Below are 17,693 nucleotides of genomic sequence, written 5' to 3' on the forward strand. Positions count from 1 at the left end.
GTATCAGATGGCTATGAAACATTCCTGTGTAACTCACTATCCTTGTAACTAGGAATTATGAGTTAGACATCACAGACTTGGCTGAGCATGTATCAGACGTTATGTAAAAGGTGTATGTGCGCACGGGCTTGTAACTTGACAGGGCTTGTAATTAACTCATCATTATGTTTCCGTTTAAAAATTCTGGCTATACATATTCGTACATCACTTATGTTTTTCTCTTGATGGTAGCTCTTGGATATTGCACAGCAGTGCCAATTCAACCATCTGCTATTTTCTGCTGCCCCCCACTGGGGCCAGAAAATATTGCACTGCTCATGAGAATTAGGAATTGTACATTTGCACTGATTTGGCAGACTAGACAACGATGGTGGATAAATGAAGACAACTCACTCAGGCTGTTAACCATTGGAGACATGAGGACTGCAGATGTGGCCAGGGCAATAAATTGCAATGTCCGTACTGTGAGACGCCTAAGACAGCGCTACAGGCAGACAGGATGGACAGCTGATCATCCTCACAGTGGCAGACCATGTGTAACAACACCTGCACAGGATCGGTACATCCGAACATCACATCTGCAGGACAGGCAACAACAACTGCCCGAGTTACACCAGGAACGCACAATGCCTCCATCAGTGCTCAGACTGTCCGCAATAGGCTGAGAGAGGCTGGACTGAGGGCTTGTAGGCCTGTTGTAAGGCAGGTCCTCACCAGACATCACCAGCAACAACTGGACCAGGCAGGACTGGCAAAATGTGCTCTTCACTGACGAGTCGCGGTTTGGACTGCGCTTGTTGTCATTGCAGGCAATCTCAATGCTGTGCGTTACAGGGAAGACATCCTCCTCCCTCATGTGGTACTCTTCCTACATGCTCATCCTGACATGACCCTCCAGCATGACAATGTCACCAGCCATACTGCTCATTCTGTGCGTGATTTCCTGCAAGACAGGAATGTCAGTGTTCTACCATGGCCGGCGAAGAGCCCGGATCTCAATCCCATTGAGCATGTCTGGGACCTGTTGAATCGGAGGGGAAGGACTAGGGCCCTTCCTCCCAGAAATGTCTTGCAGGTGCCTTGGTGGAAGAGTGGGGTAACATCTCACAGCAAGAACTGGCAAATCTGATGCAGTCCATGAGGAGGAGATGCACTACAGTACTTAATGCAGCTGGTGGCCACACCAGATACTGACTGTTCATTTTTATTTTGACCCACCCTTTGTTCAGGGACACATTATTCCATAAATAAACGCAGTTGACAGTGAGAGGACGTTTCTTTTTTTGCTGAGTTTACAAGGCTGAACAATATACGGTCAACAACCACATCAAAGGTCATGCTTCAGTGAGGCACAGAGGTACTATTTCTTTCTTTGCTTATTGAATGTATTTGACGTTCACGTTTTTGCCCTATTTTTTTCAGTTACATGAGTGTATTTAATTGAATTGTATAACTTGTTACTTTACTCTTATTCCTCTCTTTCAGAGTTCACAATCATAAAGTGTGGCTTCAGTTGTAGAAATGTGACACACTTTCATTGTTGCTGTTGCACGGCAACAATAATTAAAAGAACACAGTTTCTGAAGCACCTGACTTACCATCAGCATCCAGTGGCCCCTCAAGAGCACCCAGAGGCCCTTAAACAGTCCTCAGAGGCCGCTCAAGAGCTCCGCCCCTAAAGATCTTGTCCATGATCAGGTTAGATATTTCTTTAAATTAAATTATTATTCTGTACCATTTGATTGTCATTCCTCTATTGAAAATTGTACCTTGTTCACACCACAGCAAGGTTTCTCAAACCGTGGGGTGTTTGTTTTGATGGTAAGATGCTGGCTATTCTTTTTACAGTATTATTTAGTCCTATTTTCTGTGGTTATAACATATGAAAAGTTATCATTTCTGTGCTTGCAGCATGCAAAGCACACTACTGTTATTGCTCATACTTTTTCTTGTTTATTTATCTTGACACTTTTTGGAACCGATTTCCTACAGTTTTTACACTACATGCACAATTCATACATCAAACTCCTGCAGAGCTGGATGCTGATGTGACATGCTGTGACTTCTTGGGGGGTCACGTGTTCTACATCATCCTGAAATATATTGGAGTGGGGGGGGATTTAAGTCTTTAAACATTGGTTTAAGACTATACCACTCATCATATGACACCTCCTACCTGTAGTGTGTTTTGTTTTCGCCGCCTTTTTCAATCTTTCAACCTCTCTCCTTCAGACCTTAGTGAGTGAATGACATACCTTAAATATGAATATATATTCAGGTCAGTCTGGCTACAGTGATATGATGAGTGGTATAGTCTTAAACCAACCGCTTTATATAATATTTCTTACGATCTTCAAAAATGAACACACAAACGTGTTTGTTTGTATTCCGTGTGTCAAACCTCAGATGGACCAACAACAAAAAAAACGGTGGGCGGGGTCAAAGGAGCCCAGCCCCGAACTTCACACTACAGTCAGGGGTACTTGGTTTGATGCGAACTACATATTGTTTTGTACCAGCAGACACAGTTTGGAGGTGTTGTGCGAGTAAATGGCCCAATGGCCTTGGTCGTATCAGCAATGGCCAATTACTACAAGCGTTATCACAGACCAAAATTCTGACAGACGCCATGATTCTTGTTTTCCTTCAGTGAGTAACAGCTGACCCAAAGGGAATTAGAAACAAAGGAAACGTAACGTACTCGCCATCGACGATTGGTATGCTCATACAGGTAGCTAAAACATAATATTCTCAGTCATAGATACGCATTTGTTTGTGTACGAAAACGTTACTTTTACGAGACGTATTAGCTAGATAGCTAATACCAGTCAGCTAACCAACACGAATGTTAACCCAGTTAGTGAACAATAAAAATGGGTAGCTAGCTAGAACCCTAACGCTAGTTGTCAAACTAAATAAGATAGTTAGCCAGGTATATAGCAAAACGTACTAATCCATGAGGGATAGCCACATTTCCTCGTTGGTACTTTAACTATTGGTTTCTGTTTTGCTAACTAACGTTAGCTAGCTAACTAGACTCTGAAGTCAATCTAGAAGTCGAGGGAGGCTGAAGTATTTGATAGCTGATATCTGTCTAGTTCTGTAAATGTACTCGAAAGGCTAACTAAACTAGCTACCTCTGAAGCTCATACGGCTCAATGTAATTAAGCCACTTTATATAAACTGTAACCAGTATGCGAATCAAGCCGAATGGCAAAGATAGCTGCATTTGTGTTGAACTAACAAAGTTAGATGGATCAGTTAACTAACTTAACTGTCATAGTTGCTAGTTATCATGAAATGTTGGTTTAGATGGCATGTTGTTATTAACGTTAGGTAGCATGTGCTACGACATTATTTAACATTAGCTTACCAGCTAACGTTAGCTACCAACTTGTTCAGATAGCTAGCTAACTAATGTCAAGTGTTTACTTAGTAGTTTAGCTCAACCAGTAACCACTGTCAAAAATGAACTATTATAGAAGTTAGCTAACAACTTGCAAGATGCAATCCGCTAGTCTTTGATTCAATTTGTCAAAACAGAGGTTTGTGAACGTGTTAGCCACACTGTCAAAGTGATGGAAAGTTATTTTATGTATCAGAAATAATTAACGTTAGCAAGGTATGTGTGTTATTGGCAGCACACCACAACCCCCTCCCAAACTGGCCTGTAGTTAACATTTGATTTACAGGAAGGTCTTGTTTTTGTCATTTAAGATAGCTAGGCTAGCTATTTTATCAAGTCTTTGCCTTTGTGGGAGCTCCTAAACTCAACACGTGGATCTTGCTGTTTGTACAATCTTGACACATGTCCCCTACAGTGTCAATCTGTTCATGACCCTGTGTTTTTTCTGATTTTGTTAAGATGTTACTTGATTTTTAGAATTGAAGCAAAATAATTTGTGTATACGTGTTTTTCTATGGCTCTCTTTAAGAGTGCTCATTCAATAGCCTCTTGTTTTTTTCATGGTACTGTTTCCACTAGTTACCACAGCCATAAAGTCAAAATTGGCTATATCGTTAAAGAAATATAAAAACTAAATTTTCTTTTTGATCTAAATTTAAGGTTAGTGTTAGCAGTGTGGTTAGGGTAAGATTTAATCCGATTTTAAGAGAAATTGTAGAAATGGTTCATGACTTTGTGGCTGTGGTAACTACTGACGACCATTTGGCACAGGGTCTGAATCTGTGGCGCTGAATGAATGGCAGGTTGAAGCAGCTGTCTACGGAGTGGTTTTACTAGAGGTGTACATTTAGTTTCTGAAAAACCCCCTGTTATCTACTGCTTTGCATGTTTGGAGATGGCCTCTTGGAATAAGTAATTACCTTAGGCTAGAGAGAAATTGCTGCTACAGAGAGGCATGTTATCCATGTTAAAAACAACAAACTTAAAGAATATTTCAGTGAGTGCAGGTTTTTCCTTTCTTCAAATAAGTTTAGGCTAAACAGACTTGCAAAGTACTGTATTGAATTTGCATTATCTTAGAGTCATTTTTTTTTTTTCACAGGTTTGTAAATATTAGGTGTCCTAGGAATTCATGTGATGCTATTTGCCTATGAGTCAAAATCTCCAGGATAGCTCTTTGAGGGAATCGTTTCAAATGGATCATGCAATCTATTTTTGTGTTTTTTTTTAGTATTACAGGGATGCCCAAGGAAAAATATGATCTGGCCGACCTGAGGCGGATGTACACGATAATGTCCACTGATGAGGCAGCCAACGGGAAGAAGTCATACTGGGCTGAGCTCGAAATCAGTGGTGAGGACCGGTTGGGGCGGCATCACATGCTATAGCATCAAATACAGATGAAACTGTTTGGCTTAGCGCATGTCGAAAAGCTCATTGTGGTGACGGCATTAGTATGTATTAGTCACTTCACCCATAACTACATGTAGAAATGACCTCGACTAACCTGTACCCCCTGTATATAGCCTCATTATTGTTTAATGTGTTACTATTTATTTTTATTTTTTTTGTAAATGTTTACTTAACTATTTTCTTAACTGCATTGTTGGTTAAGGGCTTGTAAGTAAGCGTTTCACAGTAAAGTCTACACCTGTTGTATTCGGTGCATGTGACAAAATACAAATTGATTTGAAGGCTTCCACACGTAAGCCTATGCACAGGAGGTTGGGGGCAGCTTAATTGGGGCGAATGTGCTCGGGGTAATGACTGGAGTCGTATCAAACACATGGTTTCCAGGTGTTTGATGCCATTCCCTTTGCTATGTTCATTATGTGCCGTTCTCCCCTCAGCAACCTCCCGTGGCCTAGTAGGTGTGTTTTTTATTTTTATTTAAATTACTGTATTTCTGTGCTCCTGTTTTCACTGACTCTTGTCCCCTCATTCCCCCCTCGCCTGGGCAGGTAAAGTGAGGAGTCTGAGCACCTCGTTATGGACGTTGACTCACCTCACTGCTCTTCATATCGGCGATAACTCCCTCTGTCGTATCCCGCCCGATATTGCCAAACTTCAAAACCTGGTGTACCTGGACCTCTCATCCAACAAGATCAGGAGCCTGCCTGCCGAGCTTGGCGACATAGTGTCTCTCAGGTCTGTCAGTCTACAGTGGCGACATAGTGTCTGTCAGTCTACAGTGGCGACATAGTGTCTGTCAGTCTACAGTGGCGACATAGTGTCTGTCAGTCTACGGTGGCGACATAGTGTCTGTCAGTCTACGGTGGCGACATAGTGTCTGTCAGTCTACGGTGGCGACATAGTGTCTACAGTGGCAACATAGTGTCTGTCAGTCTACGGTGGCGACATAGTGTCTACAGTGGCGACATAGTGTCTGTCAGTCTACGGTGGCGACATAGTGTCTACAGTGGCGACATAGTGTCTACAGTGGCGACATAGTGTCTACAGTGGCGACATAGTGTCTACAGTGGCGACATAGTGTCTACAGTGGCGACATAGTGTCTACAGTGGCGACATAGTGTCTACAGTGGCGACATAGTGTCTACAGTGGCGACATAGTGTCTACAGTGGCGACATAGTGTCTACAGTGGCGACATAGTGTCTACAGTGGCGACATAGTGTCTACAGTGGCGACATAGTGTCTACAGTGGCGACATAGTGTCTACAGTGGCGACAATTCAAACTGCGCTAAGTGATGCTAGTTTGGAGAACTAAAATCCACATTACCGTTATTGTCTTTCACATGAGAAATTATATGCGCTAAGAGCTATTGATATGGCCTGTTAAAGAGAAGAGTTTGCTGTTCCTCTTTTACAAAATAGCATTGGAATTAACCTGGTTTCTGTTTCATTTAACCCCTTTCTACAATTCTCATGCTTCAACCCCTGTTGTTTTTGAGCTGGTTCCATTATAATTGGAAATGTTAAGTGTTTTTGTTCATTCAGTCAACATTGCCATTTCAGAGTCTCTAGGGAATTTAGACTGAGAGCACGTTCTATAAAGGAGATGGATGAAGAGACATTTCAGGCTCCCGTGTGTGGTATTGCATATCCTTATTCCTCATTATGATTGAAATTTGTAATAGCTAGTTCCTCTGTTTCAAGGAAATTTATATTTTTGTTTGTATCGCTCCTGTGTATTCCCTCTTCTGCACCTGACCCTCAATGAAACATTGCTCAGTAACTGGCTGAGCAGACATGGAAATGACCTGAACAGATACTTATTGATTGACAGATGATTGTTATGTGTTACTTCAGAGGGATTTCTACAGCTCTGGTGACTCGACAAAAGCCTTCACTTCTTTGATTACTTTCTGAATCTTATTCTGTCCCTAGCATCCTAAAACGTGTCTGTCTTACCTCTTCTACAGGGAACTTATTTTAAACAACAACCAGTTGAGGGTTCTACCTTTTGAGCTTGGAAAACTGTTTCAGTTACAAACACTGGGATTAAAAGGTAAGCTTTGCTTCATAATCATTTACGTTTTGGATGTTTGGGTTATCTAAGTTCATAGTGATTTGTAATCTTGCATGGTTTTTCTCTAAGGATTCCCTTGTGTACTTTTAGCTCTAATAATAATCTGTGTATGCCTATTTGGTTGCTCAGCCAAGTGATTTCCAGAGTAGAGGTCACAGAATGAGAGATGTGGCATTGTTTTCATTCTGCACCCTGGAACCTGTGTAATATCTTCTGTGTAGTGTGTTCATTTTCTTTCTGTTTCCTCCTCAGGAAACCCACTTGGACAAGAAATATTGAACCTCTACCAGGAGCATGATGGCACAAGGAAACTGCTCAACTACCTTCTGGGCAATCTGTCAGGGACTAAACAAGGTGAGTCCAAATACAAGAAAAGGATGTTGTTGCTCCTGTGTTGTGTTGAATTGTGAGTGTGTTAGTTAGCAGGTATTAAATAAGTTGTGCTTTTCTTTGACATTGGGTGAGTGGAATGACTTGGCTCTGTCAGTTGATCTTGATGATCCTATTCAAGTGGTCACTCCTCCTTGAGGAGCAGTGTAAGGATGACTCATGTTCCCCCTATCTGTCCCAGTCAGCTCAGAGCAGCCTCCGCCCAGATCATGGATTGTTCAGGCCGAGCCGGACCGGGCAAGAACAGCAGGTAACAAACTCATCCACCCTTACAAATCACTTGCAATGCCTATTGAAAGCCACATATCAACACACACATTGTTGTGTGTGTGTTGATCATATTCAGAGCCCTAATTAGACTTGAATAATCTCCTGTTTATGTCCCTATGTCCTTTGCTAGCCCTGTTCTCAGTGATGTGCTACAACGTGCTGTGTGATAAGTACGCCACGCGCCAGCTGTACGGCTACTGCCCCTCTTGGGCCCTCAACTGGGAGTACAGGAAGAAGTCAATCATGCAGGAGATCCTGAACTGCACTGCTGACATCATCAGCCTACAGGTGGGCAGGCGGACACACTGGGATTTAATACTGACCGCTGCAATAAATGATGTCACGTGCGTGGTACAATCGGTCTAGCATTTAGGGCATAGATCATTGTCTTTCATCAGATGGCAGGACAACTGTGTCACGTTAGAATGACATCTGTCGGAAGAGAACGGGGGTTTGATTTCCATAGTTTACAGGTCCTATACTTTGAATAATGCACCTTCAAAATGTACACTAACTAACTGGAATTGTCCTGGTTTTTCCTTAACAGGAAGTAGAAACAGTTCAGTATTACAGCTATTTCCTGCCAGAGCTGAAGGAGCAAGGTTACGAGGGCTTCTTTAGCCCCAAGTCCCGTGCCAGGACCATGTCAGAGTGCGACCGCAAGCATGTGGACGGCTGCGCCATATTTTACAGAACCGAAAAGTGAGTTGACACCACACTGCCACCTGTCAGTCCTAATTAGATTGTGAGCTCACGTATGTATTCAGGATGTTAACGGTTAATCGGTTAGCCGCCAAAAATACATTTCACCGGTCATGCTTATCGGTCCATAGTTTAATTTGCATAATTCTGTGGAATTAAATTGTCACTTGTGTAATTTTGTTAGTCATCATGTATCTTATCACACACTCACAGCATACAGAGACTAGTTTGAGGAGAGGGATGTCCTATCAGCTCTTCACTGGAGTGAAACATGCTTTTATAAGCCCAGTCATTGCGCAACAAATAACAATTAGAAGGCTATAGTCAACGGTCGGGAGGCTATCAGCGCGTCACCCACCACTTTGCAATGTGAGCTTGAGGCAGTAATTGTCTGAAAGCTGAATGTTTTACTTTACTTCAAATAATGAGGCATGTCTTAAAATCTTTCCATAGAAACGTGAAGGCAATTATTTTATAAAGACTTCTTGATGCCATTAACCAGCATTTCTCTCCTGTTCTATTGGTTTGCATATCAACTGTGTTTTGTTGTCCTGAAGGCACGGTCCTGGTCATATATTAGCAGCACCTCCTAGTTGTTGTAGATTCCCCCTCTAAGTTTCTAGTGGAGACTTTCATCTCTGTCACATTTTGGTCTGCTGTTTAGAACTGTGTTTTCCAGTTAATTTCATTTTGGTAAATGTTTGAAAATGACTTAGCTGCTTCATTACAGCAGTTGTATGTTCAATAATAGGCTATAGCTTTTTGACTGTAAGACGATAGGCTTGCTACTGTTGCATGGTTCCATTGTTAAGCTCTTAATTAAAACAAGCCCAATGTGTTTCTGTCGCCTGCCTTCCAGCCTTGGGACGACTACCATTTATTAATAAACATCTCTTCATTATATACAGATCTCTGAAAGTATTTTCTGTTGGTCATGTCATTTTACTGTTTGATAAAAATGTCATTTCTGTTGGTTGAAGGTCACTTAGTCGGCAGGAAAATTTACTGAATTGTGCATCCTTAGTGTGTGTGTGTGTACTATATGTATGACATTTACCCTGGGTGTGTACATCGTGTGTTTCAGAGGTGTAATGATTCCAAGTTCAGTCATTGCAGAATAGCCTTTTTATGCTGTCCCAGAGGCAGCACATTGCACTCCCCTTTCTGTTCTGCCTCTCCTCTCCTCCTCTCACTGGTCTGCCTCTCCTCTCCTCCTCTCACTGGTCTGCCTCTCCTCTCCTCCTCTCACTGGTCTGCCTCTCCTCTCCTCCTCTCACTGGTCTGCCTCTCCTCTCCTCCTCTCACTGGTCTGCCTCTCCTCTCCTCCTCTCACTGGTCTGCCTCTCCTCTCCTCCTCTCACTGGTCTGTTTTGACTGTCCTGTCTACTGTATAGATTCAGCCTGGTACAGAAACACACGGTGGAATTCAACCAGCTGGCTATGGCCAACTCTGAGGGCTCGGAGGCCATGCTCAACAGAGTCATGACTAAGGACAACATTGGTGTGGCTGCGCTTCTAGAGATGCGCAAGGAGATGATGGAGCAGTGTGGTAGGTCTCACCACACATGAAAGAAGCGGGAATTCCATAGGGCTTAAATGTTTCCCATGTAGAAACGCTGCTGTTATGCTGTGTGTTTGTCCAGCGGGGAAGTCTCTGCACGGCATGGAGAAACAGCTCCTCCTGGTGGCCAACGCCCACATGCACTGGGACCCGGCGTACTCGGACGTCAAGGTGGTCCAGACCGTCATGTTCCTGTCTGAGGTGAAGAACATCGTAGACAAGGCCACACGCAGCCTCAAGCTCTCCTCCGTCTCCGGGGAGACCAACGCCGTCCCACTCGTCCTGTGTGCTGACCTCAACTCACTGCCTGACTCTGGTGAGTGGATGACTGGACTGGCTCAGCTGAATAGTGAGCGTGCTCTACTGTAGTGACATTTGTAATGCCTGGTGGTATGTGTGTTTGCGGGCTTGCAGGTGTGGTGGAGTTCCTGAGCTCGGGTGGAGTGGACAGCACCCACAAAGACTTTCAGGAGCTGCGCTACATCGACAGCTTGACGAACTTCAACTGCAACGGAAAGAGCGGCGCGTCCAACGGCAGGATCACCCACGACTTCAAGCTGAGGAGTGCCTATAAAAACGGCCTGATGCCTTACACCAACTATACTTTCGACTTCAAGGTGAGACTGTCACGGTCACAGCTTCCCTCTTCTGTGTACCACGTTATTTTTGCGTTGGTGTAAATTTAGCGTCAAGCTGTCTGGAATGTTCTAGAAGCCTGGGCTATTATGAAGGCTTGGGTCACACTGATAAATCTTCTCCAGCCCGGGTGATGTGAATGTATTGCCATCTAACGTGCTTTTCCTCTCTGTGTAGGGCATCATTGACTACATCTTCTACTCTCAGCCTACACTCAATGTGTTGGGGGTTCTGGGTCCTCTGGATCCTCACTGGCTCCATGAGAACAATATCAGCGGCTGTCCCCACCCCCACATCCCCTCCGATCACTTCTCCCTGTTTGCACAACTGGAGCTGCTCTTTCCCAACCCGTCGTCAGGTAGTTTCGCCAACCCATCACGCAGGTAGTTTTCAGAGCCACGAGGGAGCTGATGCTCTAATCTTGTTCTATTTTTCCTGCAAAGTCGATTAAGAATATTCTGGATAAATCTATGTACAATCAGAGGGGGCGGGGGGTACGGCAATCATCCCCCCCCCCCCCCCCAAGGATTTTAACTGAAGCAAAAGCTCACGGCAAGCTCAACCGATAAGTCTTTACCTCCTTTCCTGGGCACAATTTGATGTTGTATTTTTTTCCGCACCATATCACACTTTGCAGTCCTTGGTGTTATATAGTTTTTACATCACCTACAGATAAGTTGTTGAATTGTATTGTGTGGCAAATGGTAAAATCTAAAAGTGAGATATTTTGATAGGGAAGGAGTCGTGTCGCCACACTCCAGCCCGAGCAAACAGGTACATCTGAAGTTGCCACCGATCAACTAGATAAACCCACGAGGCTGATATACCTGTTTTTAACCAGAGTCTGTCTCAGCCTCTGCAACTCCAAATCCATTCCCTTGCATTGCTGTATCTTGCCATAAAGGTGTGTTGAATAGTGTAGCATGTTTGGAGGTGCTGGAGAGAGCAGGCCATACGTTATTTTTCCACCTGCTGATGCGGAGACCACCTCTCCAGGTGCTAAAAGCCTGTCCTCTAACTCAGCGGTTCCATTTCATACTGAGTGGCGCAATTGCTCACTCCTGTTCTGGTTTTTATAGCCTAATATGAACAGAGTAAAATTAAGGGACCACTTTTTAAATATTTCAAAGCATTTTTACCTTCTAATCACACATGTGCCATACAGAGCCATCATTTGAATTTAGCGTCAGATATTCAAATATTACGACAACCACCTGTTATTCACTCAGTGACCATTAGTGGTTCTTAGTGACGGGGCTTAGGGATTTAGAAAAGGGAAAATGGTCAGTCTGACTTGACAGCTTCCCAACATGTTGTCCTAGGCCAGAGAGCCCATCTCTGACCGCATAGCTGTGTAGCCATATGGAATTGGTCAGGTGCCAAGTTGTGTTATGGTTTAATGCTGGGTGGACAGCCCCCTAAAAACATGCTCCAACAGACAGAGCTGTAGCACTGTCTTAGAGGCAGGTAACAAATGTCAATTTTAAAGACATCCATGCTCTAAACAGGGTTATTCCTTTCCATTACTAATAGCTATTTGTTTGATACAGAAACTTGGACTCAACTTGATTGTATATGAACTGCAGAAGTCATAATATGCTGTGTTATTTTGTACCTGTAAGTATGGTCAGTTTTTGCAAAAATGATTGTATTGTAAATTTTAAGGCAACATTTGTCTCCATTTTAAAGTTAAAGAAATATAAAAGTCTTTTCAGGTTTCCGCTGTTAAATTTGTCTCTAACGTTTTTATCATGTCTTCTTCATTGTCTTCGGAGGAAGCCGATCATGAAGAAGCCTCAGTCTTGTGTAAAATGGTTCTATCTGACTCCTCAACTCAGGCCATTCTCTTTTTAAGTTTTGTTTCATGTTATGTTTTTTTTTGTCTACTGCTAGACCTACAGTGTTGACGCATTCTACTTCAAGGGCATGTGTGAAGTCCACTTACATACAGTACAAAAAATCCAGAGGTAAAAATGGGGGCAGAATGTGTTATTCTGAAATATTGCTCTGAGTCCGTTGTGGTCCAGAACGGTGATGTGGTCCAGTCCGTTGTGGTCCAGAACGGTGATGTGGTCCAGAATGGTGGCATGGTCCAGCTCTTTTCCAAATCACAGTGGATATACAGTCGAAGTCGGAAGTTTACATACACCTAGGTTGGAGTCATTAACTCAGGAATTGTGAAACTGAGTTTAAATGTATTTGGCTAAGGCGTATGTAAACTTCAACTGTATAACATATGATCTGTTTAAATTATGGATATTTTCTCACAAGGCCATTTTTCTTGTTTGTTTTTGTGCTGCTCTCCTGACGTTTATTTTATTTGAAGGATTAATGAGCACTTTATTCTAGAACACTAGCGTAGCTACTCGTATGGCTTTTTTAAATGACGCTTTTGCCTTTTTGCAAAAGCATATTTTTTTTAATGAATTTTACCGAGCAGGAGAACTGATGGAGAGAGTACGCTCTTGGTCCTTTTCTGTTGTCCCTTTTTTTTACAATTAAAAAATCTGGTTGTTTTCAACAAAAGCAATGTATCTGTTTAATTATATTGGATTGCTGATGGTGTTGTAACTAAGATTTATTTTTGTGTGTGAAATTGTCATGATGCATCACGTTTCCTTTCTTTGACATGAAGTAAGTGTGTGTGTTACATAGACGTAGTAGTATGATTGGTTTCTTTCTTTGCTCATTGTTTTACTTTTGTGTAATTCTTAAACCAAATGTCGTTTTGTAAAAATGTTGGCACACCGAATCCTAGATTTGTATGGATGATTTAAACAGTATTTTTAAAGAAAGAAAACAATTGGCAAATATCTAGAGAAAATAATCACCGATTTAAATAAAGATTTGTCATTGTCACAAAATGAGATCAACTTTTAGCTTTGTAAAATGTTATCGGGTGCTGGTACTGGGTAGGGGATGTCTGCTAGTAGCTGAAGAGATGGCTGGTGTAAAAGACTATAAATGTTATCGGGTGCTGGTACTGGGTAGGGGATGTCTGCTAGTAGCTGAAGAGATGGCTGGTGTAAAAGACTATAAATGTTATCGGGTGCTGGTACTGGGTAGGGGATGTCTGCTAGTAGCTGAAGAGATGGCTGGTGTAAAAGACTATAAATGTTATCGGGTGCTGGTACTGGGTAGGGGATGTCTGCTAGTAGCTGAAGAGATGGCTGGTGTAAAAGACTATAAATGTTATCGGGTGCTGGTACTGGGTAGGGGAGGTCTGCTAGTAGCTGAAGAGATGGCTGGTGTAAAAGACTATAAATGTTATCGGGTGCTGGTACTGGGTAGGGGATGTCTGCTAGTAGCTGAAGAGATGGCTGGTGTAAAAGACTATAAATGTTATCGGGTGCTGGTACTGGGTAGGGGATGTCTGCTAGTAGCTGAAGAGATGGCTGGTGTAAAAGACTATAAATGTTATCGGGTGCTGGTACTGGGTAGGGGATGTCTGCTAGTAGCTGAAGAGATGGCTGGTGTAAAAGACTATAAATGTTATCGGGTGCTGGTACTGGGTAGGGGATGTCTGTTAGTAGCTGAAGAGATGGCTGGTGTAAAAGACTATAAATGTTATCGGGTGCTGGTACTGGGTAGGGGATGTCTGCTAGTAGCTGAAGAGATGGCTGGTGTAAAAGACTATAAATGTTATCGGGTGCTGGTACTGGGTAGGGGATGTCTGCTAGTAGCTGAAGAGATGGCTGGTGTAAAAGACTATAAATGTTATCGGGTGCTGGTACTGGGTAGGGGATGTCTGCTAGTAGCTGAAGAGATGGCTGGTGTAAAAGACTATAAATGTTATCGGGTGCTGGTACTGGGTAGGGGATGTCTGCTAGTAGCTGAAGAGATGGCTGGTGTAAAAGACTATAAATGTTATCGGGTGCTGGTACTGGGTAGGGGATGTCTGCTAGTAGCTGAAGAGATGGCTGGTGTAAAAGACTATAAATGTTATCGGGTGCTGGTACTGGGTAGGGGATGTCTGCTAGTAGCTGAAGAGATGGCTGGTGTAAAAGACTATAAATGTTATCGGGTGCTGGTACTGGGTAGGGGATGTCTGCTAGTAGCTGAAGAGATGGCTGGTGTAAAAGACTATAAATGTTATCGGGTGCTGGTACTGGGTAGGGGATGTCTGCTAGTAGCTGAAGAGATGGCTGGTGTAAAAGACTATAAATGTTATCGGGTGCTGGTACTGGGTAGGGGAGGTCTGCTAGTAGCTGAAGAGATGGCTGGTGTAAAAGACTATAAATGTTATCGGGTGCTGGTACTGGGTAGGGGAGGTCTGCTAGTAGCTGAAGAGATGGCTGGTGTAAAAGACTATAAATGTTATCGGGTGCTGGTACTGGGTAGGGGAGGTCTGCTAGTAGCTGAAGAGATGGCTGGTGTAAAAGACTATAAATGTTATCGGGTGCTGGTACTGGGTAGGGGAGGTCTGCTAGTAGCTGAAGAGATGGCTGGTGTAAAAGACTATAAATGTTATCGGGTGCTGGTACTGGGTAGGGGAGGTCTGCTAGTAGCTGAAGAGATGGCTGGTGTAAAAGACTATAAATGTTATCGGGTGCTGGTACTGGGTAGGGGAGGTCTGCTAGTAGCTGAAGAGATGGCTGGTGTAAAAGACTATAAATGTTATCGGGTGCTGGTACTGGGTAGGGGAGGTCTGCTAGTAGCTGAAGAGATGGCTGGTGTAAAAGACTATAAATGTTATCGGGTGCTGGTACTGGGTAGGGGAGGTCTGCTAGTAGCTGAAGAGATGGCTGGTGTAAAAGACTATAAATGTTATCGGGTGCTGGTACTGGGTAGGGGAGGTCTGCTAGTAGCTGAAGAGATGGCTGGTGTAAAAGACTATAAATGTTATCGGGTGCTGGTACTGGGTAGGGGAGGTCTGCTAGTAGCTGAAGAGATGGCTGGTGTAAAAGACTATAAATGTTATCGGGTGCTGGTACTGGGTAGGGGAGGTCTGCTAGTAGCTGAAGAGATGGCTGGTGTAAAAGACTATAAATGTTATCGGGTGCTGGTACTGGGTAGGGGAGGTCTGCTAGTAGCTGAAGAGATGGCTGGTGTAAAAGACTATAAATGTTATCGGGTGCTGGTACTGGGTAGGGGAGGTCTGCTAGTAGCTGAAGAGATGGCTGGTGTAAAAGACTATAAATGTTATCGGGTGCTGGTACTGGGTAGGGGAGGTCTGCTAGTAGCTGAAGAGATGGCTGGTGTAAAAGACTATAAATGTTATCGGGTGCTGGTACTGGGTAGGGGAGGTCTGCTAGTAGCTGAAGAGATGGCTGGTGTAAAAGACTATAAATGTTATCGGGTGCTGGTACTGGGTAGGGGAGGTCTGCTAGTAGCTGAAGAGATGGCTGGTGTAAAAGACTATAAATGTTATCGGGTGCTGGTACTGGGTAGGGGAGGTCTGCTAGTAGCTGAAGAGATGGCTGGTGTAAAAGACTATAAATGTTATCGGGTGCTGGTACTGGGTAGGGGAGGTCTGCTAGTAGCTGAAGAGATGGCTGGTGTAAAAGACTATAAATGTTATCGGGTGCTGGTACTGGGTAGGGGATGTCTGCTAGTAGCTGAAGAGATGGCTGGTGTAAAAGACTATAAATGTTATCGGGTGCTGGTACTGGGTAGGGGATGTCTGCTAGTAGCTGAAGAGATGGCTGGTGTAAAAGACTATAAATGTTATCGGGTGCTGGTACTGGGTAGGGGATGTCTGCTAGTAGCTGAAGAGATGGCTGGTGTAAAAGACTATAAATGTTATCGGGTGCTGGTACTGGGTAGGGGATGTCTGCTAGTAGCTGAAGAGATGGCTGGTGTAAAAGACTATAAATGTTATCGGGTGCTGGTACTGGGTAGGGGATGTCTGCTAGTAGCTGAAGAGATGGCTGGTGTAAAAGACTATAAATGTTATCGGGTGCTGGTACTGGGTAGGGGATGTCTGCTAGTAGCTGAAGAGATGGCTGGTGTAAAAGACTATAAATGTTATCGGGTGCTGGTACTGGGTAGGGGATGTCTGCTAGTAGCTGAAGAGATGGCTGGTGTAAAAGACTATAAATGTTATCGGGTGCTGGTACTGGGTAGGGGATGTCTGCTAGTAGCTGAAGAGATGGCTGGTGTAAAAGACTATAAATGTTATCGGGTGCTGGTACTGGGTAGGGGATGTCTGCTAGTAGCTGAAGAGATGGCTGGTGTAAAAGACTATAAATGTTATCGGGTGCTGGTACTGGGTAGGGGATGTCTGCTAGTAGCTGAAGAGATGGCTGGTGTAAAAGACTATAAATGTTATCGGGTGCTGGTACTGGGTAGGGGATGTCTGCTAGTAGCTGAAGAGATGGCTGGTGTAAAAGACTATAAATGTTATCGGGTGCTGGTACTGGGTAGGGGATGTCTGCTAGTAGCTGAAGAGATGGCTGGTGTAAAAGACTATAAATGTTATCGGGTGCTGGTACTGGGTAGGGGATGTCTGCTAGTAGCTGAAGAGATGGCTGGTGTAAAAGACTATAAATGTTATCGGGTGCTGGTACTGGGTAGGGGATGTCTGCTAGTAGCTGAAGAGATGGCTGGTGTAAAAGACTATAAATGTTATCGGGTGCTGGTACTGGGTAGGGGATGTCTGCTAGTAGCTGAAGAGATGGCTGGTGTAAAAGACTATAAATGTTATCGGGTGCTGGTACTGGGTAGGGGATGTCTGCTAGTAGCTGAAGAGATGGCTGGTGTAAAAGACTATAAATGTTATCGGGTGCTGGTACTGGGTAGGGGATGTCTGCTAGTAGCTGAAGAGATGGCTGGTGTAAAAGACTATAAATGTTATCGGGTGCTGGTACTGGGTAGGGGATGTCTGCTAGTAGCTGAAGAGATGGCTGGTGTAAAAGACTATAAATGTTATCGGGTGCTGGTACTGGGTAGGGGATGTCTGCTAGTAGCTGAAGAGATGGCTGGTGTAAAAGACTATAAATGTTATCGGGTGCTGGTACTGGGTAGGGGATGTCTGCTAGTAGCTGAAGAGATGGCTGGTGTAAAAGACTATAAATGTTATCGGGTGCTGGTACTGGGTAGGGGATGTCTGCTAGTAGCTGAAGAGATGGCTGGTGTAAAAGACTATAAATGTTATCGGGTGCTGGTACTGGGTAGGGGATGTCTGCTAGTAGCTGAAGAGATGGCTGGTGTAAAAGACTATAAATGTTATCGGGTGCTGGTACTGGGTAGGGGATGTCTGCTAGTAGCTGAAGAGATGGCTGGTGTAAAAGACTATAA

General features: G+C 43.7%; 1 protein-coding gene across 2 annotated transcripts; it reads left to right on the forward strand.

Annotated features, from left to right (window-relative positions):
- The first annotated feature begins 2,448 nt into the window (after positions 1-2,448).
- Positions 2,449-12,980, forward strand: LOC129863530 (CCR4-NOT transcription complex subunit 6-like). Of its 2 annotated transcripts, XR_008760971.1 has the most exons (13): positions 2,449-2,731; positions 4,638-4,759; positions 5,368-5,554; positions 6,789-6,874; positions 7,148-7,249; positions 7,467-7,535; positions 7,686-7,843; positions 8,103-8,257; positions 9,652-9,806; positions 9,901-10,134; positions 10,233-10,435; positions 10,632-12,071; positions 12,170-12,980. XR_008760971.1 is itself a non-coding variant. In XM_055935578.1 (12 exons), exons 2-12 carry the CDS (start codon positions 4,648-4,650, stop codon positions 10,839-10,841), a joined length of 1,671 nt encoding a protein of 556 aa, XP_055791553.1. In that variant the 5' UTR covers positions 2,449-2,731; positions 4,638-4,647; the 3' UTR covers positions 10,842-12,980. The 2 variants fall into 2 exon arrangements, 1 of the variants encoding a protein (XP_055791553.1); XM_055935578.1 differs by having other exon boundaries at positions 10,632-12,980.
- The last annotated feature ends 4,713 nt before the right edge of the window (positions 12,981-17,693 follow it).

Source organism: Salvelinus fontinalis, chromosome 10 (genome assembly GCF_029448725.1).
Source record: "Salvelinus fontinalis isolate EN_2023a chromosome 10, ASM2944872v1, whole genome shotgun sequence".
Lineage (NCBI taxonomy): Eukaryota > Metazoa > Chordata > Actinopteri > Salmoniformes > Salmonidae > Salvelinus > Salvelinus fontinalis.

Bases quoted from the DNA above. Each gene is read 5' to 3' on its own strand.
- LOC129863530 (XM_055935578.1), top strand. From the start codon at position 4,648: ATGCCCAAGGAAAAATATGATCTGGCCGACCTGAGGCGGATGTACACG. The intron at 5,555-6,788 runs GTCTGTCAGTCT...CCTCTTCTACAG, and splicing joins GGCGACATAGTGTCTCTCAG to GGAACTTATTTTAAACAACA. The intron at 10,436-10,631 runs GTGAGACTGTCA...CTCTCTGTGTAG, and splicing joins ACTATACTTTCGACTTCAAG to GGCATCATTGACTACATCTT.